This window comes from Nomascus leucogenys, chromosome 12 (assembly GCF_006542625.1).
Source record: "Nomascus leucogenys isolate Asia chromosome 12, Asia_NLE_v1, whole genome shotgun sequence".
In the NCBI taxonomy this organism is placed as follows: Eukaryota; Metazoa; Chordata; class Mammalia; order Primates; family Hylobatidae; genus Nomascus; species Nomascus leucogenys.
In genome coordinates this window covers 1230720-1256690 of record NC_044392.1, presented here as the reverse complement: position 1 = coordinate 1256690, position 25971 = coordinate 1230720, and the positions used below count along the sequence as shown (strand labels likewise).

General features: G+C 45.7%; 1 protein-coding gene across 1 annotated transcript in view; it reads right to left on the bottom strand.

Moving 5' to 3' along the window:
* KHDRBS1 (KH RNA binding domain containing, signal transduction associated 1) overlaps positions 1 to 19017 on the bottom strand; it is a 30205-nt gene extending 11188 nt beyond the window's left edge. The window contains exons 1-3 of the mRNA XM_030823301.1: positions 18369 to 19017; positions 2582 to 2706; positions 1383 to 1499 (exon numbers count right to left, since the gene is read on the bottom strand). Coding sequence (XP_030679161.1) covers positions 1383 to 1499; positions 2582 to 2706; positions 18369 to 18750 — 624 coding nt within the window. The 5' untranslated portion in view covers positions 18751 to 19017. The remainder of the gene's footprint in view (positions 1 to 1382; positions 1500 to 2581; positions 2707 to 18368) is intronic.
* Between the last annotated feature and the right edge of the window lie 6954 nt (positions 19018 to 25971).

The window sequence follows — 25971 nt, the reverse complement described above, 5'->3', positions numbered from 1 at the left end:
ACAGTAAAGTTTAATAAAGTAAAACAAGCAGCCAGGCGCGATGGCTCACGCTATAATCCCAGGACTTTGGGAGACTGAGGCGGGAGGATCACAAGGTCAGGAGTTTGAGACCAGTCTGACCAATGTGATGAAGCCCCGTCTCTACTAAAAATACAAAAATTAGCCGGGCATGGTGGCGCATGCCTGTAATCCCAGCTACTCAGGAGGCTGAGGCAGAAGAATTGCTTGAACCCGTGAGGTGGAGGTTGCAGTGAGCCACTGCACTCTAGCCTGGGCAACAGAGCAAGGCTCCATCTTAAGAAAAAAAAAAAAAAAAGTAAAACAAACTCTGAAGAACAGTAATTTGCACAGCCTGCTAAACTTCCACATGGTCTGCTGCTAACAGTTAATTGTTGTCTTAAATCCCTGAGATATCCACTGGAGCTCTTACTAAAAGCATAAAGAAGAAAAACTTAATTCTAGTCTCTATTCAGATAATAGCTGTTTGCCAAGCATTAGTTTTTAAATCACAGGTAGAGCTGTTAATCACCAGGAGCTCTGCTTATCTGCTTATATGGTCTAGGGAGTGCTAGGGGAAGAAAGAAGTCAGGACAGAGAGAAGAAAAAGCTCACGTAAATCTCATTAGTTAGAATAACACACTTCAGCCCTAACTATATGCATCTAGTAAGAAATGACCTGAGAAAACAAACACGTGTCCATTAGGCTACATAAAAGGAGGGTTGAAAGAATTGGTTTTTGGACTGTAGCAGGAATATCTCATCAAATAAGGTGACCCCAGAAGGCTAAGGCTATTCTGTTTTGGTGAGAAGTTTCTTGTCACAGAGTACACAGCGTATGCGGCTATGGCATGGGGAAAAAAAAGACGCATTAGATTCTGTAGTCAGGATTACTCATGGTTCCTTTTGGAATACATTCTTTTAGTGAGCCTCACATTCCAAACTGGCTGTAAAACAAACCGACTAATCCTCAAACTCATCTGCTCTCACAACACTATTGTTCTCACTTTTCCAGGTTACAAAAAGGGGGGTGTGCTGTTTGCATTTTGGTGTCTTTTGTTTGCTTTAGACTAAGTTTTAGTATATCCAGCTTCCCTTTCAAGTGTTCACAGACAATCCTACCAATGCGCAACATGCTACTGCTGTTTCCATCGCTATGCAGTCAAAAAGTCCAGGAGAAAACTATCCCAGGGCACACCTAGGCGCTTCCAGGGTTGCCAAGCAAGTAAATTAACTTGGTGTATAATCTCTTGTATCCAGTGCAAACTTAAAGGAGCCACATTCTGTACACATACAAAATTCTTGCCTCTATAAGACATCCATACTGCATTCTGGCCAAGTAGAAGGCATTAGGATGTCCTCTTGCCTCACTAATGTGAGCTTACCTTGGCTTTGTCTCTCATCGAGCCCTTTCCCAACACAGAGATCTTTGCACCAGTCTCTTCCTGCAGTCTTTTGATTGTATTCCCTTGTGGTCCAAGAATCTTCCCCACAAAATTGAACTGACAGAAAATAAAGGATTTCTAAATATACATGCTACTATATAAAAACATTTCCATATAAATTACCTCACTTGATTTTAAACAACCCTGCAAAGGTAGAGTATTACCATTCCCATTTTACTGAAGGACACTGAAGCCATATTAATCAAGTGATTAACTTAAGGTTATGAAACTAGAAAGTGGCAGTTCCTGGACCTGAATTTGGCTTTTCTAATGTATTCTGGTGCTCTTCCAAAATACATTAAGACCTTTACTATTTTATTTTTTACTTTATTTTGAGACAGGCTCTCACTGTTGCCCAGGCCAAAGTGTAGTGACATGATCATGGCTCACCGCAGCCTCAACTTTCTGGACTCAAGTGATCCTCCTGCCCCAGCCTCTGGAGTAGCTGGGTACAGGTGCACACCACAACACCAGGCTAATTTTTGTATTTTTTTGTAGAGATGGGGTTTCGCTATGTTGCTCAGGCTGGTCTTGAACTCCTGGGCTCAAGCAATCTGCCTGCATTGGCCTCCCAAAGTGCTGGCATTACAGGCGTGAGCCACTGTGCCTGGCCTAGCACTTAACATACATACACATTTTTAAGGCAGTGACCTCAGAACAGAACAGCCTATATAGCACCCTTTGATAGCTGGATAAACTAAATGTAACTAAAGCTTTCCTGAAGAAAAAAAAGCATTTACTTAAAAGTAAACTTTCAGTAAGAAAATAAAATTAACTTCATCCAACTGAGGATTCATATTATATTTCCTTTTATTTAGATTTCAGGTTAGTCTTTCGACAAAGAGCAACTCTTCAGGTTTTAATTTTTTTTTCTTTGAACCTGTAGCCTGAGCAATCATTTGAGAAAGAAACTTTCTGATAATAAAAAGATGATTATATTTCCTTCCTGGCTATAGCTATGTTATTAGTTAAGAACTTAGATATTTCAATTGCCAGAAACAGGTACTGCAAGCATGAAAGAGAAGCTTCACAGGCTTCAGTTTCTAAAGCATCACAACCCCCAGGAGTCTTTATTATAGCCCATGACTCTCTCATAACTAGAAAGATAACTCAAAGATGCAAGGCACTTTTTGCCTTACCTTGGGATACTGCTTGACAGGTATCAGCACTCGCTCTTTCAGTTTCATGTTCTTATGAGAAAATAAATCCAAGTAATTCTCCTCATCTTCCTTTTTTGAGTCTCCTTTCTGAATCTTCTCAATTTCTGAATAGGAAAAACAATTTATTTTTGCCCTGGTAAACAAATGCAAATTTTGAAGTGTGCTTAAAGCAATAACATGGAATACCATATAGTGAAACCAAATAGTTCACACGAATGTGCCAATTTCAGAAAGAAACTAGCTGAAAGCACTAAAGCTATATGAAGTTGACTAGAAAGCCCAAAGCCTGCCTCTAATAAAAGAAGTGTACTCTTCCACCCTCACCTGAAGCCATGACAACAGAGACATTTAAATGTTTCTTAAATCAATTTAACAAAATTAATTGGGTGAGACGGGGGAAAGGAGAATAAAGAAACTAACAAAAAATCAAAATCTGCATCAAGACAAAGCATAATCTTACCTTGAAAAAAACAAAAGTAAATAATCTAAATATACAATGGATAGTTCCATTAAAGTTCCACGGTGACATCAGTACTCTAGATACTAGTCCTTAAGAGTCTGAAAGACCTTGTTCTTACTCTGCTACTCACTAGTTGTGTGACCGAAGACAAGTTAATAAACTATGCAGATATGCCTAATTAAGGCCAATTTTTCATAAAGTACTTAATATATCGTCACCATTACCTAGCCCAAATTCAGCCAATGCCTAAATGATAAATGATACAAAATGCACCAGGTACTTTTTTTTTTTTTTTTGAGACGGAGTTTCGCTCTTTTTGTCTAGACTGGAGTGCAATGGCGTGATCTCGGCTCACTGCAACCTCTGCCTCCTGGGTTCACGCGATTCTCCTGCCTCAGCCTCCCAAGTAGCTGGGATTACAGGCATGCACCACCATGCCCAGCTAATTTTGTATTTTTAGTAGAGAAGGGTTTTCTCCGTGTTGGTCAGGCTGGTCTCGAACTCCCGACCTCAGGTGATCCACCTGCCTCAGCCTCCCAAAGTGCTGGGATTACAGGCGTGAGCCACTGCGCCCAGCCACCAGGTACTTTTAAAAAAAAATTTTATTGAAGTATAACTGATATTTAAAAAGTTATACCATAATTACTGTATACAATGATGAGTTTGGAGATAAGTATTCACCCATGAAACCATCACCACCATCATGGGCACAGACATATCCATCATCACCTAAAAGTACTTCCAATTCGTGGGTTAAGACAGTTTCATTAGATAGAAACCTGGCATACAAAAAGATTTCCTACTATTAAGGAACTTCATTCATTGAGTGACTGCAATTGTTTGAGTGCTTCCTATGGTATGGAGAGGCAGATGACGGGAGACCTATAATAGGTACAATCATTAACCACTATGCGGGACTTAATAAGAGCCAGGCATCTGTCTTGCAAAGCACAGGAGATACAACAGTGCGAGTCAGACTGGTCTCTGTCTTCACTGTTAATATACTGGAGCTCCCAGACTACAGAGGTGGCAATGAAGTGTAGTTAAGTGCTATAACAGGAGTTCTAATAGAGATGAGGGCAGAGTGCCCAAGGATGAGCAGCAACTGAAAGCTTATATGATCCACTGAGAATAGTCAAAAAAAAAAAAAAAAAAAAAAAAAAAAAAATAGGCCAAGTGTGGTGGCTCACGCTTGTAATCCCAGCACTTTGGGAGGCCGAGGCGGGAGGATCACAAGGTCTGGAGATCAAGACCATCCTGGCTAACACGGTGAAACCTCATCTCTAATAAAAATACAAAAAAAAAATTAGCCGGGTGTGGTGGTGGACACCTGTAGTCCCAGCTACTCGGGAGGCTGGGGCAGGAGAATGGCGTGAACCCAGGAGGCGGAGCTTGCAGTGAGCCGAGATCGCGTCACTGCACTCCAGCCTGGGTGACACAGCAAGACTCTCTCTCAAAAAAAAAAAAAAAAATATATAGATATATATAGATACGTGTGTGTATATATACGTGTGTGTATATATACGTGTGTATATATACGTGTGTGTATATATATACGTGTGTGTATATATATAGTGTGTGTATATACGTGTGTGTGTATATATATACGTGTGTATATATGTGTGTGTGTATATATATATACGTGTGTGTGTGTATATATATATACGTGTGTGTATATATATATATATATATATACACTCCCTAAAATCAGTGGAACATTCTAAATATCAGAGAATATTCTGTAATAGAATATTACATAATATGCCCATCTTCTATAATTTTAAGGCTGGGGTTCTCAAACTTCTTCATGCATCAGAATCACCTAGAAGAGGGCTTATTAAACTAGATTGCTGGGCCTCAAACCCAGTCTGAGATTTGTGTTAGGAATCTGCATTTCCAACAAGTTCCCAGGCAATTCTGATATTGCTGGTCCAGGGACCATACTTTGAAAACCATTGGCTTAAAGTATAAAGACACCCTACCTCAAACACGTTCCACAAATCTATATCCTTAACAGTTTTTATTTATTAATTATTAATTTTTGAGACACAGTCTCGCTCTGTCACCCAGGTTGGAGTGCAGTGGTGCAATCTCTGCTCACTGGAACTTCTGCTTCCCGGGTTCAAGCGATTCTCCTGCCTCAGCCTTCCGAGTAGCTGGAACTACATGCATGCGCCACTATGCCCGGCTAATTTTTTTCCCTATTTTTAGAAGAGATGGGGTTTCACCATGTTGGCTGGGCTGGTCTCTAACTCCTGACTTCAGGTGATCCACCTGCCTCGGCCTCCCAAAGTGCTGGGATTACAGATGTGAACCACTGTACTGGCCTAATAGTTTTTAAAATAAATGTTTAGAGAGGTGCAGCTGTGAAATATATAGACGAAGTAAAGTAACTTTGACTCTGACATGCCTTAGAGAATTTAGAATTTCAGACTGAATGCTTGTTTGCTAAAAAGCCCAATTTCAGGTGCTATACTATACCATGAACTAATAGACACATACTTCCTGGTTTTCTGACAATTAAAATTGCTGACGAATTGTAAATATCCTTAATTAAAACCTTTACTCCTATGAGAAGAACTGGAAATGACAGTGCTCCTCACAATCTTATGTTTCACTGCTTGGAATAGAAAACAAATCTGACCTTACAGTTAACAGAGTAACGCTTCATTCAACAGCCTACTTGTGAGGGTAATCCTAACCCTAACTCTAACCCTTACTGTTTGGTGGCAGATCCTGACCTCTACTTCTTTTCCCCTACTGCTAATATTAACTTTTTCTGATCGATCTTTTTGAGCCTACTGTACCTGATGACACCACTTTCTGAGTTCTCAGACTAGAAAACTTAGGTATTCAATCCTCAAAGTCCTAGAAGAACAAAGATGCCACAATTCTGATCTGAGAACATCACAAAGGAGCTTTTAATAATGTGCAACAGGCCAGGAATGGTGGCTCATGCCTGTAATCCCAGCACTTTGGGAGGCCATGGTGGGCAAATCACCTGTGGTCAGGAGTTCGAGACCAGCCTGGCCAACATGGTGAAACCCCATCTCTACTAAAAATATATATATATAGGCCGGGTGGGGTGGCTCACGCCTGTAATCCCAGCACTTTGGGAGGCTGAGGTGGGCGGATCACCTGAGGCCAAAAATGTGAGACCAGCTTGGCCAACATGGTGAAACCCCGTCTCTACTAAAAATACAAAAATTAGCCAGGCGTGGTGGTGTGCACCTGTAATCCCAGCTACCCAGGAGGCTGAGGGAGGAGAACCGCTGGAACCCGGGAGGCAGAGGCTGCAGTGAGCTCAGATTGCACCACTGCACTCCAGCTTGGGCGATAGGGCAAGACTCCATCACGACAACAACAAAAAAGAATGTGGAACAAATTAGATACTTCATTTTCTCTATGTCGCTTTGTGCTTCCGAGGGCTACCATTGAGTTAGACCTTTCAGCTGTATTTTATACCCCTTTCCAGAAACCTTGGTCGGTGCAAGACGACTCAAAGTCTGTTAATCTATTACACTCCTACAAGAAGGTGTGTTTATATGCAATGTAATGCACTCTGTGAATTTAAGGCCTTTCATTTTTTCATTTCTTAAAGACCAGTGTGATAGTATAAGACCTTTCTATGACATGGATTCTTCTATTTTTGAACTAGTCAGATCTTAGAATCCTTCTGTCCAATTATTTCACAACTTTCTAAAGAATAGCAGTGGCCAGGCATGGTGGCTCACACCTGTAATCTCAGCATTTGGGGAAGCTGAGGCAGAAGGATCACTGGAGCCCAGGAGTTTGGGACCAGAGCGGGCAACATAGTGAGACCCCTTCTCTACAAAAAATAACAAATTAGTCAGGCATGGTGGTATGCGCCTGTGGTTCCAGCTATTTGGGAGGCTGAGGCAGGAGGATAAGGAGTTGGAGGCTGTAGTGAGCCAAAATCATGCCACTGCACTCCAGCCTGGGTGACAGCGTAAGGCCCTGTCTCAAAAAAAGCAAAGGAAAGCATTTTTAGAGGATTCAGAGAAGGATCACTTAAATAAAAGAGGTTGAAAACAGAATCAGAATTTTAACCTACAAAGCAAAAGACTGGTTGGGCACAGTGGCACATGCGCTTGTAATCCCAGTGCTTTGGGAAGCTGAAGCAGGATGACTGCTTTGGGCCCAGGAGCTTGAGACCAGCCTGGGCAACACAGCGAGACCCTGTCTCTACCAAAAATAAATAAATAAATAAATAAACAAACAAACAAACAAACAAACATTTTAATTAGCTGGGTGTTGTGGTACATGCCTATTATCCCAGCTACTCAGGAGGCTGTGGTGGGAAGATCACTTAAGCCCAAGAGTTCAAGGCTGCAGTGAACTATGATGACTGTGCAACTGCACTCCAGCTTGGGTAACGAAGAGAGACAGGAGGGGAGAAGGGAAGGAGAGAGGAGAGGAGAGGGGAGAAAGGGAGAAAGGGAGGAAGGAAGGAGGGAAGGAAGAGAGGGAAGAAGGGAGGGGGCAGGAAGGGAGGCAGGGAGGGGATGAAGGGAGAGGGAGAGGGAAGAAAAGGATGCAAGCGGAAGACTAAGAAGCTACTTGAGCTTTCAAGAAGGGTGGAGGCGGCCAGGCGCTGTGGCTCATGCCTGTAATTCCAGCACTTTGGGAGGCTGAGACGGGTGGATCACCTGAGGTCAGGAGTTCGAGACCAGCCTGACCAATACAGTGAAACCCCATTTCTACTAAAAGTACAAAAATGAGCTGGGCGTGGTGGCGTGCGCCTGTAGTCCCAACTGCTTGGGAGGCTGAGACAGAAGAAGTGCTTGAACCCGGGAGGCAGAGGTCACAGTGAGCCGAGATCATGCCATTGCACTCTAGCCTGGGTGACAGAGCAAGACTCCGTCTCAAAAAAAAAAAAAAAAAAAAAAAAAAAGGTGGAGAAGCTGAATTGTTTTGTTTTTTTTTTGAGATAGGGTCTCACTCTGTCACCCAGGCTGGAGTGAGTGGATGAGTGGCGCAATAATGGCTCACTGTAGCCTCAACTTCCTGGGTTCAGGTGATCCTCCCACCTCAGCACCCCCAGTAGCTGCAACCATAGGCGTGTGCCATCATGCCTGGCTAATTTTTTTTTATTTGTAGAGATGGGGTCTCTTTATTTTGCCCAGGCTGGTCTTGAACTCCTGGGCTCTAATGATCCTTCCACTTTGGCCTCCCAAAGTGCTGGGATTATAGGCGTGACCTACTATGCCCCCGCCCCCACCTTTTTTTGTTTGTTTGTTTTAAAGAGATGGGTTCTCTACTGCCCAGGCTGAAGTACAGTGACACCATCATAGTTCACTGCAGCCTCGAACTCCTGAGCTTAAGCGATCCTCCCGCCTCAGCCTCCCCAGTAGCTAGGACTAAAGGTGCATGCCACCTTACCCAGGTGGGGCTGAATATTTATTTGATGCCTACTATATATCAAATACCATAGAGCTACTACCTCATTAATCCTCAAAAATAACTCAGTGAACTGAGTTACCTGCATCTGAGGAAACAAAAACTCAGGTTAAATAACTATCTCTAGGTCATAAAATTGTTAAAGTAACAGAATAAGAATTAAAAACCCAGGCCTGGCTGGGCACAGGGGCTCACATCTATAATCCCAGAACCTTGGGAGGCCGAGGTGGGAGGATTGCTTGAGCCCAGGAACTTGAGATCTGCCTGGGCAACAGAGTGAGACCCCATCTTCACTAAAATTAAAACAAAAAACTAAATTAAATTAGCTCGGTGTGGTGGCGTACAACTGTTGTCCCAGTTACTAGAGAGGCTGAGGCAGGATGGTCACTTGAGCCAGGAGTTGGAGGCTGCGGTGAACCATAATGGCACCACTGCATTCCAGCTTGGGTGACAGAGCAAGACCCTGTCTCTAAAAAAAATTTAATAAAAAACTTTAGAAAACCCCCAAAACTCGGGCCTTTAGGCCTTTTCTTTTTTTTTTTTTTTTTTGAAACGAAGTCTCACTCTGTCGCCCAGGCTGGAGTGCAGTGGCACAATCTCAGCTCACTGCAACCTCCGCCTCGCAGGTTCAAGCAATTCTCCCTACCTCAGCCTCCTGAATAGCTGGGATTACAGGCATCTGCCACTATGCCCAGCTAAATTTTGTATTTTTAGTAGAAACAAAGTTTCACCATGTTGGCCAGGCTGGTCTTCAACTCCTGATCTCAGGTGATCCACCCACCTTGGCCTCCCAAAGTGCTGGAATTACAGGCGTGAGCCACCGTGCCAGGCCTCTAACTTCTAATTTCATGCTTTTCCTATTGTCTCTTGATGAGTATGTGTTTGTGGGGGGTCACACTTTATTTAAGCAAGGAAGAGCTGACTTTTATAAAATTTTGGGAAGTACAATTTATACCCTCAGACACTGGCATGTGGACTAAAGGTAATGAAAGGGCTTTATGGGTGTCTCAGATGTTCAGTTGTCTGATGGTCTTTCTTTTTTCTTTTTTAACTCTGTATGTCTTTCTTTGTCCTTGCTTTCCCTGGAGAGCTAGAGTAGACTGAAACGGGAAGAAAAAAAAATCAAGGAGCTTCCTAAAAATGGTTTAACCTCAGGCAAAAGTACTTTCTAGACAACCCTTTCGGAACTGACTCCTTTAAGCAATCTTTGCTTGGGTCTCTGGAGATCTTGGGTGTCCCAAGGGCCAAAGAAAACAAAGCTGGGGTGTAAACAACACAACAGGTGACCCATTTGTTTCCTGGCCACTCAGAATAATCATATCTTATCCAGTGCCTTCTATGTGTCAGGAACTTTGTACTTATTATTTTACTTTGTCTTTGTAACCAGTATTATGTTCATTTGACAGATGAAGAAACCCGGGCTCAGAAAAGTTATATAACTTGTCCAAGATCTCAAAACTAATTAATGACATAGCAGATACTTAAACCCAAGTCACTTCTTATACCAAAGAGAGTACATTCAATTAACCTTTCAAAATTTCCTTCATCTTGTACTATAACTTAACCTTTCCCACCCCCCACTTTTTTTTTTTTTTTTTGTAGATTTTATCCCAACCAGACTGTAAGCTTCCATGTTGCTTAATATGTCTCGGAGGAAAGAACAAGGGTTTTGAAGCTAGACAAAATGGGTTTGATTCCCAGCTCTCCTACATGCTTGGTCTATGACTTTAAAAGAGAATGTTAATAAGAAAAATAGTAAGAAAAAAAGAGGGCGAGAAAGAGATGTAATGCACACAAAAAAAGTTAATATTGGACAAGTTTGGGAAAATTATACACCGACTTTATCAACTGGGCTGGCTTAACTAAAAACAAATCACTACAAATACATCATTAACTGAACTTTTTTTTTTTTTTTTTGAGACAGGGTCTTGCTCTGTCACCCATGCTGAAGTGCAGTGGCGCAATTTTGGCTCACTGCAACCTCTGCCTCCCGGGTTCAAGCAATTCTCCTGTCTCAGCCTCCCGAGTAGCTGATGACTATAGGTGCCCGCCACCACACCTGGCTAATTTTTCTATTTGTAGCAGAGACAGGGTTTCACCGTGTTAGCTAGGATGGTCTCGATCTCCTGACCTTGTGATCCACCCGCCTCGGCCTCCCAAAGTGTTGAGATTACAAGCGTGAGCCACCGTGCCCGGCCAGCTGAACGTTTGATATGGCCTGCATAAGGAACAAGACAATGGTCAAGATTTTCTAAGTATCCAGAGCGAGTATTTCTAGGAGAGCAAGATTCTCGGCAGAACTGCTCTAAAAGGTCAGGGTTCATTTCATACCCTCCTCTAGACTCCCAATATACTTGGTTCTACGCTTCTAAACACAGCACTCCTCATTTGCCTGTTGTTAACAATCTCTGGACTCCTTCCATTGCAGAGTATCTGTAATTCTTAGTACAGTACAATGCTTGATACACAACAGGCATCTATAATCATTAACCGAATTAAAGAAATGTACCGGCTAGGGCGCGGTGGCTCACACCTATAATCCCAGCACTTTGGGAGGCCAAGGTGGGCAGGAGATCGAGACTATCCTGGCCAACATGGTGAAACCCTGTCTCTACTAAAGATTTAAAGATTGACTCTAGCCAAATCTAAAAATTGGCTGGGCGTGGTGGCGTGTGCCTGTAGTCCCAGCTACTCAGGAGGCTGAGAGGAGAATCGCTTGAACCCGGGAGGTGGAGGTTGCAGTGAGCCGAGATCATGCCACTGCACTCCAGACTCCAGCCTGAGTGACAGAGTGAGAACCTGTTTCAAAAAAAACAAAAACAAAAAAGTACAGTCAACACCCTCAACTTCCCTTAAACAACTCACATGACTTTATCATCCCCAAATTTATAATTCTCACCTTTTCTGTGGGTATCATCTTTTGGAATCAGAAGTCCTGTGAGCTTACTATTGCAAAACAACTTCACTCGTTTTCTTTATCAAATTACTCACTGTTTCAAGCAAGAGCACAAAGTCAATAGGTTCTTTGTCTTTTTTGTAATCATGGGTCCCTCTGGGAATTTGATGGAAGCTACTGATCAGCAACCCAGAAAAAAATACAAACTCACAATATATTACATACAATATTGGCTATGGGTATAGAAAGGCTGGGTATTGGTTTAAAAAAAAAATCCCCCAAAGGCCTGTTACTAGCCCTTTCATAGGGGCTCAATTTTTACATTCCAAGACAGTAGAAAACTCTGTCATATTGACTATGGTCTCCCAAATCTTTTCCTTAGCACACAATTCAGAGCTCTGCATCTTTGAAAAAATTTTTTTTTAATTTTAAGGCAATTGTAGATTTATATGCAGTTTTAAGAAATAACAGAGATCCTGTATAGAAAATTAACATTAAAATAAGAAAATTTGTTGTACAGGTTTCATAAAAAAATTAACAATTCATTGACTTTATTAGGATTTCACCACCTTTACATGTACTTGTTTGCTTAGTTCTATGCAATTTAATCAGATTCATGTGGACACCACCTCAGTCAGGATACAGCACAGTTCCATCATGAGGATCCTCACCCTTCGATAGCCCGTCACCGTCTTCCCTCGTCTCTCACCACTGGCAACCACTAATACAGTCTGCATCTCCACTATTTCGTTTCTTCAAGAATGTTATATTAATGAAATCATACAGTATAGAACCTTTTGAGATTGGCTTTCTTCACTCAGCTTAATTCTCTTGTGATCAAGGAAGTTGCTGCATTTATTAACAGTTCCTTTTTTTTTTTTTTTTTACTGCAGAGTACTGTTCCATGGTATGGGTATGCCACTTTATTGGAGGCATTTGGTTTGTTTCCAGTTTTTGGCTACTATGAATAAAGCTGCTGTGAACATTCATGTACAGGTTTTGTGTTGAGTTTTAATTTCCCTGAAATAAATATCCAAGAATGCAACCGTTGAAAGATATAGTAAGCACATTTATTTATTTATTTATTTTTTGGAGACAGGGTCTCACTGTTGCCCAAGCTGGAGTGCAGTGGCACGATCTCAGCTCAAGGCAGCCTCGACCTCCTGGGTTCAAGCGATTCTTCCACCTCAGCCTAAGACCAATCTCCTGGGTTCAAGTGATCCTTCTGCTTCAGGCTCCCGAGTAGCTGGGACTACAGGTGTGTGCCGCCATTCTCAGCTAATTTTTAAATTTTCTGTAGAGACAAGCTCTCACTAGGGCTCAAGCAATCCTCTCACCTTGGCCTCCCAAAGTCCTCGGATTACAGGCATGAGCCACCACGCCCAGCCAATAAGCACATTTAATTTTGTTAAAAAACGAAAAACAAACAAACAAAACCTGCATTGGGCTGGACGTGGTGGCTCACACCTGTAACACAGGCACTTTGGGAGGCCGAAGAGGGAGGTTCACGAGGTCAGGAATTCGAGACCAGCCTGGCCAACATGGTGAAACCTCATCTCTACTAAAAATACAAAAATCAGCCAGGCATGGTGGCAGGCGCCTGTAATCCCAGCTATTCGGGAGGCTGAGGCAGGAGAATTGCTTGAAACCCAAAGGCGGAGGTTGCAGTGAGCCGAGATCGCGCCATTGCACTCCAGCCAGAGCGACAGAGCAAGACTCAATCTCAAAACAAACAAAAAACAAAACCTGCAATATCACAGATAAATGTATACTTAATGATATTCTGCTTTATCTTACTAGGCTTTGTTTTATAGAAATAGTATTATACTGTATGTAGTCTTATGGGACGTACTTTCTTCATATAACATTAGATTTTGGAGATTTCTCCATGTTGTCGCCTGTAGCTATACTTCATCCATTTTCACTGCTGTACAAATATTTTCTTTTCTTTTCTCTCTTTTTTTTTGAGATTGAGTTTCACTTGTTGGCTAGATCTCAGCTCACTGTAACCTCTGCCTCCCGGGTTTCAGTGATTCTCCTGCCTCAGCCTTCCAAGTAGCCGGGATTACAGGCACCTGCCACCACGCCCAACTAATTTTTGTATTTTTAGTAAAGACAGGGTTTCACCATGTTGGTCAGGCTGGTCTCGAACTCCTGACCTCAGGTAATCCACCCGCCTCGGCCTCCCAAAATGCTGGGATTACAGGCGCGAGAAACTGTGCTCAGCCAAATATTTTCTGTTGTAAATCTATCACATTATCCAATGAATGGTGAAACAAGTTGCAACATTTTGTGAACAAGGTACACCATTTTATGAATCAAGTACTCATGTATAAGTTTCTTTGGGCACATTCCTAGAAAAGGTGTTGCTGTTTTTTTTTTTTTTTTTTAAGAAAGAGTCTTGCTCTGTCACCCAAGCTGGAGTGCAGTAGCGCAATCTCGGCTCACTGCAACCTCCACCTCCCGGGTTCAAGTGATTCTCCTGCCTCAGCCTCCCAAGTAGGTGGGATTACAGGCTCCCGAGTAGCTAGGATTACAGGCACGTGCCACTACGCCCAACTATCTTTTGTATTTTTAGTAGACAGGGTTTCACCATGTTGGTCAGACTGGTCTCGAACTCCTGACCTCAAGTGATCCGACTGCCTCGGCATCCCAAAGTGCTGAGATTGCAGGCATGGGCCACCGCACCTGGCCTTACTCTACAGTTTTTTTTTTTTTTTTTTTTTTTTTGCGATGGAGTCTCACTCTGTCCCCCAGGCTGGAGTGCAGTGGCACGATCTCGGCTCACTTCAAACTCCGCCTCCCGGGTTCCCGCCATTCTCCTGCCTCAGCCTCCGGAGTAGCTGGGACTACAGGCGCCCGCCACCGCGCCCGGCTAACTTTTTTGTATTTTTTAGTAGAGACAGGGTTTCACTGTGTTAGCCAGGATGGTCTCGATCTCCTGACCTCGTGATCCACCCACCTCGGCCTCCCGAAGTGCTGGGATTACAGGCGTGAGCCACTGCACCGGGCCTGTTTGTTTGTTTTTTTGAGACGGAGTCTCCCACTGTCGCCCAGGCTGGAGTGCAGTGGTATAATCTTGGCTCACTGCAACCTCCGCCTCCTGAGTTCAAATGATTCTCCTGCCTTAGCCTCCCGAGTAGCTGGGATTACAGGCGCCCGCCACCACACCAGGGGTAATTTTTTGTATTTTTTGTAAAGACAGGGTTTCACCACGTTGGCCAGGCTCGTCTCGAACTCCTGACCTTGTGCTTTGCCCGCCTCGGCCTCCCAAAGTGCTGGGATTACAGGCATGAGCCACCAGGCCCAGCCCTTATTTTCCAGTTTTAATAGCAGGTTTTGCTAGCCCTGTAGAATGAACTGGGAAGGTCTTAATGTATTTCTAGAGAATATTGTAAATAAAGGAATTAACTATTTTGAAGTTTCAACAGACTTTGTAAAATGTTTTCCACTGTATGCTTTTGAAGGATGGATTTTTGAGTATCCCTCCAAGATCTTTTGCAGATTGCTAATCTATTCAAAATGTTTATTCTTGAGTCACTTATACTAACTTATATTTTCCTAATTGTAGAAAGTAGAAAAATAGGCTGGGCACAGTGGCTCATGCCTGTAATCCCAGCACTTTGGGAGGCCAAGGCGGGCGATCACCAGAGGTCGTTAGTTCGAGACCAGCCTGACCAACATGGAGAAACCCCGTTCTGTACTAAAAATACAAAATTAGCCGGGCGTGGTGGCACATGCCTGTAATCCCAGCTACTAGGGAAGCTGAGGCAGGAGAATTGCTTGAACCTGGGAGGCGGAGGTTGCGGTGAGCCGAGATCGCGCCATTGCACTCCAGCCTGGGCAATGAGTGAAACTCCGTCTCAAAAAAAAAAAAAAAAAAAGTAGAAAAAGAACACTGATATATATATAACAGCATTTTACTTAGTATATAAATATATTAACACAATAAGGTAAATTATTTCTCTTCCATTCCAGAAAACAAAGATGGATGATTGAATCCTTATGTCTGCAGATACATTCGACAGTCATTACAGCTGAATATCAATGTGGCTAACATGGAAGTCTACATTCAAAATCTACATCCCTCAAAAAATTTTTTTTTTTTTTTTTTGAGATGGAGTCTTGCTTCTTCGCTCAGGCTGGAGTGCAATGGTGCAATCTGGGCTCACCGCAACCTGCACCTCCCGGTTTCAAGTGATTCTCCTGCCTCAGCCTCCAAAGTAGCTGGGATTACAGGCATGTGCCACCACGCCTGGCTAATTTTTGTATTTTTGGTAGAGACGGGGTTTCACCATGTTGGCCAGGCTGGTCTCAAACTCCTGACCTCAAGTGATCCGTCCGCCTCGGCCTCCCAAAGTGTTGGGATTATAGGTGTGAGCCACCGTGCCCGGCTGTCATCATTTTTCATCAGTCCCATCTTCAATGAAGGTGAGTATGTATTATTTCATGAAATATTTAGTAAGAGGCCACTCTGTGCAGCACTCTTCAAGGCACAGGAGATACAACGGTGAACAAAGCAGACAAAAGATTCCTGCGCTCTGGTGGAGCTGACATTCTAGCCATGGAGAATGGGTAATCAACAAACAAATACTGTACATAATGACAACATAGTGCAACAGATGCTGATAGTGAAAAATAAAGTAAACCCAGGAAAGGAAGAAGGGAGCTGTGTAGGTGGTATAGGAAAAGTGCTCAGGGTCTCATGGTACCTTATGGGGAATGCTCAAAGGTGCCTGGAGGAATCACAGTCCCAGGCAGTAGACTCTGCTCTCTGGTTTCCTTTTTATATCTTAGCCTTATCATCTTCACTGCCCTGTTAACACTGTAATACTTTCAAATAGACTTTTTTTTTTGGTCACCTATCATCCCAGATAGATTTTAATATTTTGTCCAACTATGGCTTACTTTTAAAGTACAATTTGCAGCAGGCACTATAGTGAGGGAACGGGGAAGGTGTGTAGACTGACCAAAAATCCTGGTTACGCTGCTTACTAATTTTGTTACCTTAGGCAAATTATTAATCTCTGGGTGTCTTGGTTTCTTCATCTGTAAAAGTGAGGATAATAAAACTTCTCATTTCATTTTATAGGTTAAATATTTAATGTAAAGTGCTCAGATCTCAAACATTGTTAGCTGTATTTTTCTTCCGTGTGTTCTTTTTTTTTTTTTTTTTCCCTTTTTTGAGATGGTGTTTAGCTCTTGTTGCCCACGCTGGAGTGTAATGGCGCAATCTGGGCTCCCTGCAACCTCCGCTTCCCAGGTTCAAGTGATTTTCCTGCCTCAGCTTCCAAAGTAGCTGGGATCACAGGCGTGCGCCACCACGCCAGGCTAATTTTGTATTTTTAGTAGAGACGGGGTTTCACCATGTTGATCAGGCTGGTCTCCAACTCCTGACCTCGCGATCGGCCTCCCAAAGTGCTGAGATTACAGGTGTGAGCCACCGCGCCCGCCCCTTCCATGTGATCTTACCAGAGCTTAAATACTACTACCCTATCTTTCAAAGTCTCACTTCCTCACAATGGGTTGTTACTTCACTGCAATCCCCTTGCAAGATAATTCAGAAACACCTTAAAAGCCAGGCTCAACATATATTAACACTTATCCATGCTAGAAAGAATTCATACATCCCAAACCAACTTCTCCAATTTCAGTTGAGTTTTAAAAAAATACATCCAGAAAGCCCAAGTTAAAAATAAAGAGCACTCTCTTAGTGAAGCAGTGAGGGGAGACTGAAAATTAAAAGTAACTTTTAAGGATCAACGGTTTTTGACAGTTATCTTAAGAAAGCATAAAAGACGAACACCACACTGGTAAAGATCCCTTACCTTACAGTGTTGGGAGACAGAGAACAAAGGGAGGGAGATAATATTTTCATAATGAACTGTCCATTATATTAACCTTGCCAAAGAGTCCAACTACTCATTCAGTGTTGAAGGATGTGAATTTTTACTTGCTTACTAAAATTTAGGTATTATAAGAAATATTTATTAAAATAATGTTTTAACTAGAAGCGAAAGTCAGACAGCTTCAGGGAAAAATCAGAGCGACTAGGTGATTGGCCAGTGCTGATCAGGAAAAGAGCGCTAATCTACGGAACAAAGACTCTCATTTCTAATCTATTTCACTACTGAATCAAAAATGTAAAAAAAAACAGCAACAAAAAGGCTAAGCCTTTCAGTACAAGCATCATGCAACTTCTCTCAATTTCTGTCCATCTCGTTGGGAAACGTCATGTGAACTACGCGGGAGTCCCTATCGTCCCATTTCACTGTCTCTAGGGTTATTTCACTCCTTCTTCAACGATAGTGAACACACGGTGTAAAATGAAAGAGAACAACCTTCAGGCTCAGTAGCAATTCTTATTTTATCAGCCTTAGTCGGAAATCTGATTCGGAAACCTCAAGCTCCGATCCACATAAATCGCTCCTTCCTCCCAGCAACTTAAGCTGCGGTTACCGCTAAGTCCGGCTCGGCCCCAGCGACAGCAAGGCGCTGGACAGGGCATTCCAGCCTCACCCCACCTCACCTCGGCCCTCCCTCCCACGGTCCCTCCCCGCTCTGGCTGTCTTCACCTCCTACACCTCGGTCGAGGCGCTCATCGCCACCCGCGATCAAAGAGGGTTTCCCTTCGGGGAAAGGGGGGAAATAAAGGTTCATTTCTGGAAGAATCTGCGCGCCCGGCAGCCGCAAGAGGAGGGAGGAGGGAAGAGTCGGGAAAGGGGCGGGGAGCTCAGCACTATCCATCAAGACGTTAGCGCTAGGAGATCGCAAAGTCGCCTTCGGGCCTCCACTGCAGCCTAGAAATTCTCCCACGCACTCCCGGCTGAGGTGGGAATGTGGAATCCAGGCTCCCAAAAATGAGGATGAGACCGGAGCTCCCGACTGCCTCGGTCCCGAGGGGGGCGGGAAGCGACAGGAACAAAGCCAGGGCCAATCATGCCCCGGGATGGCCGGGCGACCCAGAGGGACACGGGGGGCCTCCTTACCTGCCGTCAGCAGTTGCATGGCGTGAGTGAAGGACGGGTCAAGCGAGTCCTTCTCGGCCATGAGTTCGGGCAGGTACTTGTTCTCCGGCTCCATCTTGACCGAGGCTGTGGCCGAGGGGGGCAGCAGCGGGGTCGGCGCTGGCCCGCCCACTGTCGCGTCGGGACCCGTGGCCGAGGGCGGCAGCAGCGGTGGCGGCTGCGTGGCGGGCGAGGCCCGGGCGCCCCCGCGGGATCCCCCTCCGCCTCCCCGGGACCGGTGAGGCAGCGGCGGCTGCCGAGACGGCGTCTGACGCACCGAGGGGTGGGCACCGGAGGGGTCCATGGAGCCGCTACGGCCCGAGGACCGGCTCATGCGCGCGGCGGGGTCGTCCCGGCGCTGCATCTGGGAGGATGTGCGATCCGAGGAGCGAGAAAGCGACGCGGCAGCGACGGAGGCCCGAGCGGCGGTTGGCGGGGGTGGCAGAGCGGCAGCGGCAGCGACCGAAGCCGACCCGAGCGACCCAGCGAGAGAGAGCACCGGAAATGAGGCGGCGCGCGTGCGCAGCCAGCCACCGGCACCGCCCTTGGGTTTCTCCGCGGAGAACAAAGTCCCCAGTCCGGCCACGGCGCCTGCGCACCGCCGCGGCGTCCGAACAAGTCGCCTCCCGACTCGGGCTTTCCCTCCGCGCCCGCCAGGCCAGAGCGTGATGCGCATGCGCGGGAGGCGGCCGGCTCCGTTCGTTTCCTTTTCCACGTGACTCGGCGCTAGCGGGACACGTGTCTCCTCCCCCTTCTGGCCCAGTGCGTGGAGGGGGCGGGAGCTGTGGAATGTCTTTGTCTGCGCGCGGGCCCGCGGAGTGTGGGGCGGGAGACCTGTTACTCGCGGGGCCACGCCCTCTCCAACGGCTGAGCAGTGGAGGGAGGCGGTGGGGAGTGGGGCGGTCACCGAAGTAAGGAAATAAAAGGGGACTGCCGTGAGGGACACGGAAAGGGGAGGGAGAGAGAATTGAGACCGCCTGGGGAGGAAGAGAGGAGTGAGACAGAGACTGCACAGGGAGAAGGGAAGGCTAAGGGAGAGTCTGATGCAGGGGGGAAGTTGGGGAAGGGAAACCTGGAGGGAGAAGTTGAGGAAGGACGGCTTGGTAGAAACACTGAAGGCTATTGGAGGACTTGAACTAAGAGGGATGGTTCAGATAAGAGATCTGAAGTCTAGCAAAGAAAAGGGTCCCAGACATCAGGGAACACAAGAAGTTGTTTCCAGTATATGTATTTCCAGTGTTACATATATTCCAGTCGGTTCTAAAACGGTTGACATTGTTGGTCAGGGAACTCTTAAGCAGCATTTTAGCTCTTTTTACATATTTTACTGCTTTCTCTGAATTGTGTTTGTTTTGTTTCGCCGTCATTATTGCCAATTAAGTGTTTCTTCCGCCAGAAAGTGAGGTAGAGACCAAATCCTTAATCCACGTTGGTTGTATCATTAGGATGGCTCCTTCTACCACCACTCCAGACTTGCTCAGAGACCCTTGCCGCTACTCTCAAAGGCAAGGTACATAGTGGACAGTCGCCCACGGCGTTCTCCACATCCTGGAGTGCTATATGCAAGTGGAGCCTTAGGTCCCTGCTTGTCCCATAAGCCATCAAAAGCCTGGTGCCATCTCTAACTTTCCCTTCCCTCCACAAATTATTTTCTTTTTGCATTTAAAGCACTCACTCCCATCTCTTTTACTTCTGGATCAGTTCTCCTAATGAGCCCACACTTTTCAAGTCTTTGGGGACCGGTGCGGTGGCTTATGCCTGTAATCCCAGCACTTTGGGAGGCCTAGGTGGGAGGATTAGTTGAGGCTAGGAGTTCGAGAGCAGCCTGGAGAATATAATGAGACCTCATCTCTACAATAAAAAAAGTTTCGGCCAGGCTCGGTGGCTCACGCCTGTGATCCCAACACTTTGGGAGGCCGAGGTTGGCGAATCACCCGAGGTCAGGAGTTTGAGACCAACTTGGCCAACATGATGAAACCACGTCTCTACTAAAAATATAAAAATTAGCCAGGCGTGATGGTGCACGCCTGTAATCCCAGCTACTTGGGAGGCTCAGGCAGGAGAATTGCTTGAACCAGGGATGCGGAGGCTGCCGTGAGCCGAGATCACGCCACTGTACCCGAGCCTGGGCAACAGAGCGAGACTACGTCTCAAAAAAAAAAAAAAAAAAAAAAAGGAAAAAAGAGGTTTATTCGGAGATTGTCTTCTGAGTGCCTGGAAACTTGATTTTTGGATGTGAAGCTTAGAACCCTTTAACTAGAGAACCTAAAGGCCTTTCTTAAGGGGTTAAGGGAGAGGATTTCCAAGTTACCCACAGAAATGAAAACAAAACACACATATCTACATAAATTATATATATATAATATAAAATATAGGCCAGGTGTGATGGCTCATGCCTGTAATCCCAGCACTTTGGGAAACCGAGGCGGGCGGATCACAAGGTCAAGAGATCGTGACCATCCTGGCCAACATTGTGAAACCCCGTCTCTACTAAAAATACAAAAATTAGCTGGGCATGGTGGTGTGCCTGTAGTCCCAGCTACTCAGGAGGCTGAGGCAAGAGAATCGCTTGAACCCGGGAGGCGGAGGTTGCAGTGAGCTGAGATTGCAGCACTGCACTCCAGCCTGGGGGACAGTGCAAGACTCTATCTTGGGAAAAAAAAGAAAGAAAGAAATTAGCCGGGTGTGGTGGCGTGCACCTGTTGTCCCCAGCTACTTGAGAGACTGAGGTGGGAAGATCGCTGCTTGAGCCTGGGAGATTGAGGCTGCAGTGAGCAACGACTGCCCCACTGCACTCAGCCTGGATGACAGAGTGAGACCTTGTCTAAAAAAAAAAAAAAAGGGCCAGCGCAGTGGCCCACTCCTGTAATCCCAGCACTTTGGGAGGCCAAAGTGGGTGGATCACCTGAGGTCAGGAGTTCAAGACCAGCCTGGCCAATACAGTGAAACCCCATCTCTACTAAAAACATAAAAAAGTTAGCTGAACGTGGTGGCATGCACCTGTCATCCCAGCTACTTGGGAGGCTGAGGCAGGAGAATTGCTTGAACCCGGGAGGTGGAGGTTACAGTGAGCCGAGATTGTGCCACACTGCACTCCAGCCTGGGCAACAGAGTGAGACTCCGTGTCAAAATGAAAAAAGAAATGAAAAAATTAAGTGCTGTTGGAGTTCAATGCAGAAGATAGATTTTGGCCAAGGAAGAATAAGTTCCAGGCAAAGGGAAGTGGAATAAATGAGCAGAGATGAGAATGTGGGAAATGTGTTCAGGGAATGGGAGTAATCCAGTGTCAGACTTGAAGGAATAGGTGGGTTGAGAGAGCAACTGCATGAAGAGGGGGGAAGGGGCAAGGAGAATGTATAGTTCCTTTGCAGCTCGTTTCCACTGCCACCCTTGAAGATCCTGCTTGAGTGGTGGTGTTACGAATGGCTGAAGCGTCCTTGCCCTGTAATGAGATGCCCAGATAGAGATCCCTTGAGCTGAGGCTAATAAAACTTTGATAAAGGTTTGTCTGAGAAGGAGCTGGGTAGTGTATCTATGGCCTTTCTAGACTAGAATCAACAGTTACTGCATATGTATATCAAAACATGTTGTAGCCATAACTATATACAATTTTAAAAACACTGGAAACAAAATAAAAAATAACCCTCAGTCTTTCTGGGTGCTTGCCAGATCTTTATTTGCTTTCCCTGAGAGTAGGCTGAGCGGGAGAGATGTGCTCTTCTTCCAGGCTAGAACCCTAAAGGTAATCTCAGGCCGAGAGTGGTTGAGGTTGCAGTGTATGTATCCACTAAGTGATGCAGCAGCCTTCTATTTTGGGGGCCCTTCTCAGGGGGTAGGGAAGAGTAATTTCTGCCCTGAAAGCCTAGAAGTCTGGAGTTTATTTTGTGTTCACCACAGTATGCTGCCCCAGGTCCACCTGAAGGTTAACAACCGTGTGAAAAGACTGACGTTGGAGTGGGGCAAATTCAAACAACCCAGCAATGCCTTGTCCTCACTGTGTATCATTTGGAAGACCTCTGAACCTTAGTTTTCTCTTCTATAAAGTGGGGTAATGCCATCTACCTTGAAGGCTTGTTGTGAACATTGACAAATATCAGTGTAAACCTCCTGATAGTAGGGCTTATAAGCAGAAGTAATCACTATTATACCCTTTAGTACCTGATGAGGATTTGTGGGTGCTTTATGTTGGCTGTGGATCTGAAAGTCCTACTCTCTCTCTCTTTCTCTTTTTTTTTTTTTTTTGAGATGGAGTCTTGCTCTGTCACCCAGGCTGGAGTGCAGTGGCGGGATCTCAGCTCACTGCAAGCTCCACGTCCTGGGTTCACGCCATTCTCCTGCCTCAGCCTCCCGGGTAGCTGGGACTACAGGCGCTCGCCACCACACCCGGCTAATTTTTTTGTATTTTTGGTAGAGACAGTGTTTCACCGTGTTAGCCAGGATGGTCTCAATGTCCTGACCTCATGATCCGCCTGCCTTGGCCTCCCAAAGTGCTGGGATTACAGGCATGAGCCACCGCGCCTAGCCAAGTCCTACTCTCTAATCTGTATAATTTTCACTCAGTATAGCTAGGCTTGTTTGGGGGGGAGGAGGAGGTTCCAAAAAGAGCAAGTTTCTTCTACCCTTCATCCAGTTACTATGGTATAGGGTACAGCAGCAGTGCATAACGGTTCAGATGGAGGTTGGTAGCTCTGCCTCTTACCTGCTGGGTGATTGAGTGCAGTGTTTTGCTTTGCTGCGTTAGTCAGGATTCTTTAAAGAGACAGAATAAATACTGTATATAGATAGATACAGACATTCAAGAGGGGACTTGTGAGGACAATTGGTTCACATGATTATGGAGGCTGGGAAGTCCCACTGGAGGCCTTCTGCAAGCTGGAGACCCTGGAAAGCCGGTCGTGTGGCTCAGTCCAAATCTGAGATCCTCAGAACCAAGGAAGCCAGTGGTGTGATTCTTAGAGGGTGAAGGCCTGAGAACCCAGGGGCTGCTGGTTTAAGTCCTGGAGTCCAAGGGCTGAAGAGCATGGGGATCTAATGTCCAAGGACAGGAGAAGAGGAGTGTCCTAGCTCCAGGAAGAGAGACAGGAAATCCCTTCTTTGCCTTTTGTGTTCATTCTGGGCCCTAGCCCATTAGCTGGCACCCGCCCACATTGAGGGCGGATCTGTACCATTCAGTCCACTCACAGGCCACTCTTCTCTGGGAACACACTCACAGACACACCCAGAAATAATGCTTTATCAGTCCTCTGGGTATTCCTTAATCCGGTGAAGTTGACACCTAAAATTAACCATCACACTAGCTCAGACTCCTCTTCCTTCTCCTTGATAAAACAGAGATGGGCCGGGCGCGGTGGCTCACGCCTGTAATGCCAGCACTTTGGGAGCCCAAGGCGGGTGGATCACAAGTTCAGGAGTTCGAGACCAGCTTGGCCAACATGGTGAAAACCCATCTCTACTAAAAGTAAAAAATTTAGCCAGACGTGGTGGCCCGCGCCTGTAATCCCAGCTACTCAGGAGCCTGAGGCAGGAGAATCATTGGACCCTGGGAGGCGGAGGTTGCAGTGAGCTGAGATAGCGCCACTGCACTCCAGTCTGGGTGACAGAGCAAGACTCTGTCTCAAAACAAACAAACAAACAACAGAGGATATAACAATGCCTGCCCCAGGGCTGTTAGGGTTAACACATATAGGGTTAACATGATAGTATCTATAAAGCACTTAGCACAGAGGCTGGCAATTAGTAGGTACTTCATAAGCAGTATTGGCCATTGTTACGATCACCACACGCATCTATTGAGTACCCTACTGCAGACTTTCACTTTCACATGAATCCCTACGGGAATGACTAGAAGGACTGAAATTTGCCTAGAGCTCCTGACCTGTGTGATCTCAGCAGGTGGGAGATCTGCAGGCTCCATCTACCTCTCCTGCATTGCAGCCAGTTCCCAGGAGACAAAAGGCCCCAGCCCTGGGCAGGAGAGTTTCTCTTCCAAGAGTGTAGTTCAGGCGGCACGGTGGCTCATGCCTGTAATCCCAGCACTTTGGGAGGCTGAGGCGGGTGCATCACAAGATCAGGAGTTCAAGACCAGGCTAGCCACGATGGTGAAACCCCATCTCTACTAAAAATGCAAAAATTAGTCGGGCTTGGTGGCGGGTGTCTGTAATCCCAGCTACTCGGGAGGCTGAGGCAGAGAATTGCTGGAACCCACGAGGTGGAGGTTGCAGTGAGCCGAGATCACACCACTGCATTCCAGCCTGAGTGACACAGAGAGACTGTCAAAAAAAAAAAAAAAAAAAAAAAAAAAAGGCGCAGTAGCTCACGCTTGTAATCCCAGCACTTTGGGAGGCCGAGGCGGGTGGATCACCAGGTCAGGAGATCGAGACCACGGTGAAACCCCGTCTCTACTAAAAATACAAAAAATTAGCCGGGCGTGGTGGCAGGCGCCTGTAGTCCCAGCTACTCGGAGAGGCTGAGGCAGGAGAATGGTGTGAACCCGGGAGGCGGAGCTTGCAGTGAGCCGAGATTGCGCCACTGCACTCCAGCCTGGGCGACAGGGCGAGACTCCGTCTCAAAAAGAAAAGAAAAGAAAAAAAGTGTAGTTCATTTGTTCAATTTTAAACACTTACTTGGTGCCAAATATGTGGAGGGAAGAGGAAGAAGATGGGGAGACCAAAATTCAACATTAAGAGAAAGTCCCTACTCTCAAGGAGACATATATGTAAATCAAGTTGCCACGTAGAATGAAAGGTGTTGTAATAGAAGACTGTGCAGAGACACATGGGTATGCACAGGAGAGAGTGACTGACCAACTGCCCAGATGAGGTAGGAAAGCTGATTATTTGGGAAGCGGCCAGGTGGAGGGAGGGCCAGGGCATTTAAATGTTGGGAATTCAGCAAAGCTTGGTCCTGTGCCGGTACTCCCTCCTCCACGTTCACAGCTCTGGAATTCAGATCTCTAACTCAAACTTCTGAATTCCAAATCCAGAAAGCCAATTGCATCCCTGACATCCTCATCTGGATGTCTCAGAGGCTCCTCGAACTCAGCATGTCCCCAGTAGAACCCAAACTGCAGGCATTAGCGGTTCTGCTCTGGGCCCAGCTCCCCTTTCATGGAACTTTTTCTTTCTCCGGCCTGCTCCAGCTCAGAAAGAGAGAGAACACGGGGCCAGCAGATTTGAAGGAGTCACTCACTTTGAGGCTTGCCCTTTGCCGCCCTCATAATAGTCTGAGTCCTGCCCACAGGGTCATCAGGCACTCCCACAGTAGGCACCTGTGGTAGGGGTAGAGAAGATCAGAGAAAGGCTGATGTGACCAGTGACAGCCTTGTGTGAAAAGTCCGTAAGGAAATCCCAGAAATACTTGAAGGGGACTTTGCTGGGGCAAGAACAGGAATTGGGGTGATTAGCATTCACGTGGCTTTGTTTGAATCCACAGACCGCTGAGGCTTGTGTGATGTTTGCATTATAATCATCTTTTTTTTTTTTTTTTTCCTGCCTGTGTCCTGCTAACCAGAAAGGCAGGTGCAGTGGGTCACATCTGCAATGGCAGCACTTTGGGAGGCTAAGGCAGGCAGATCACCTGACGTCAG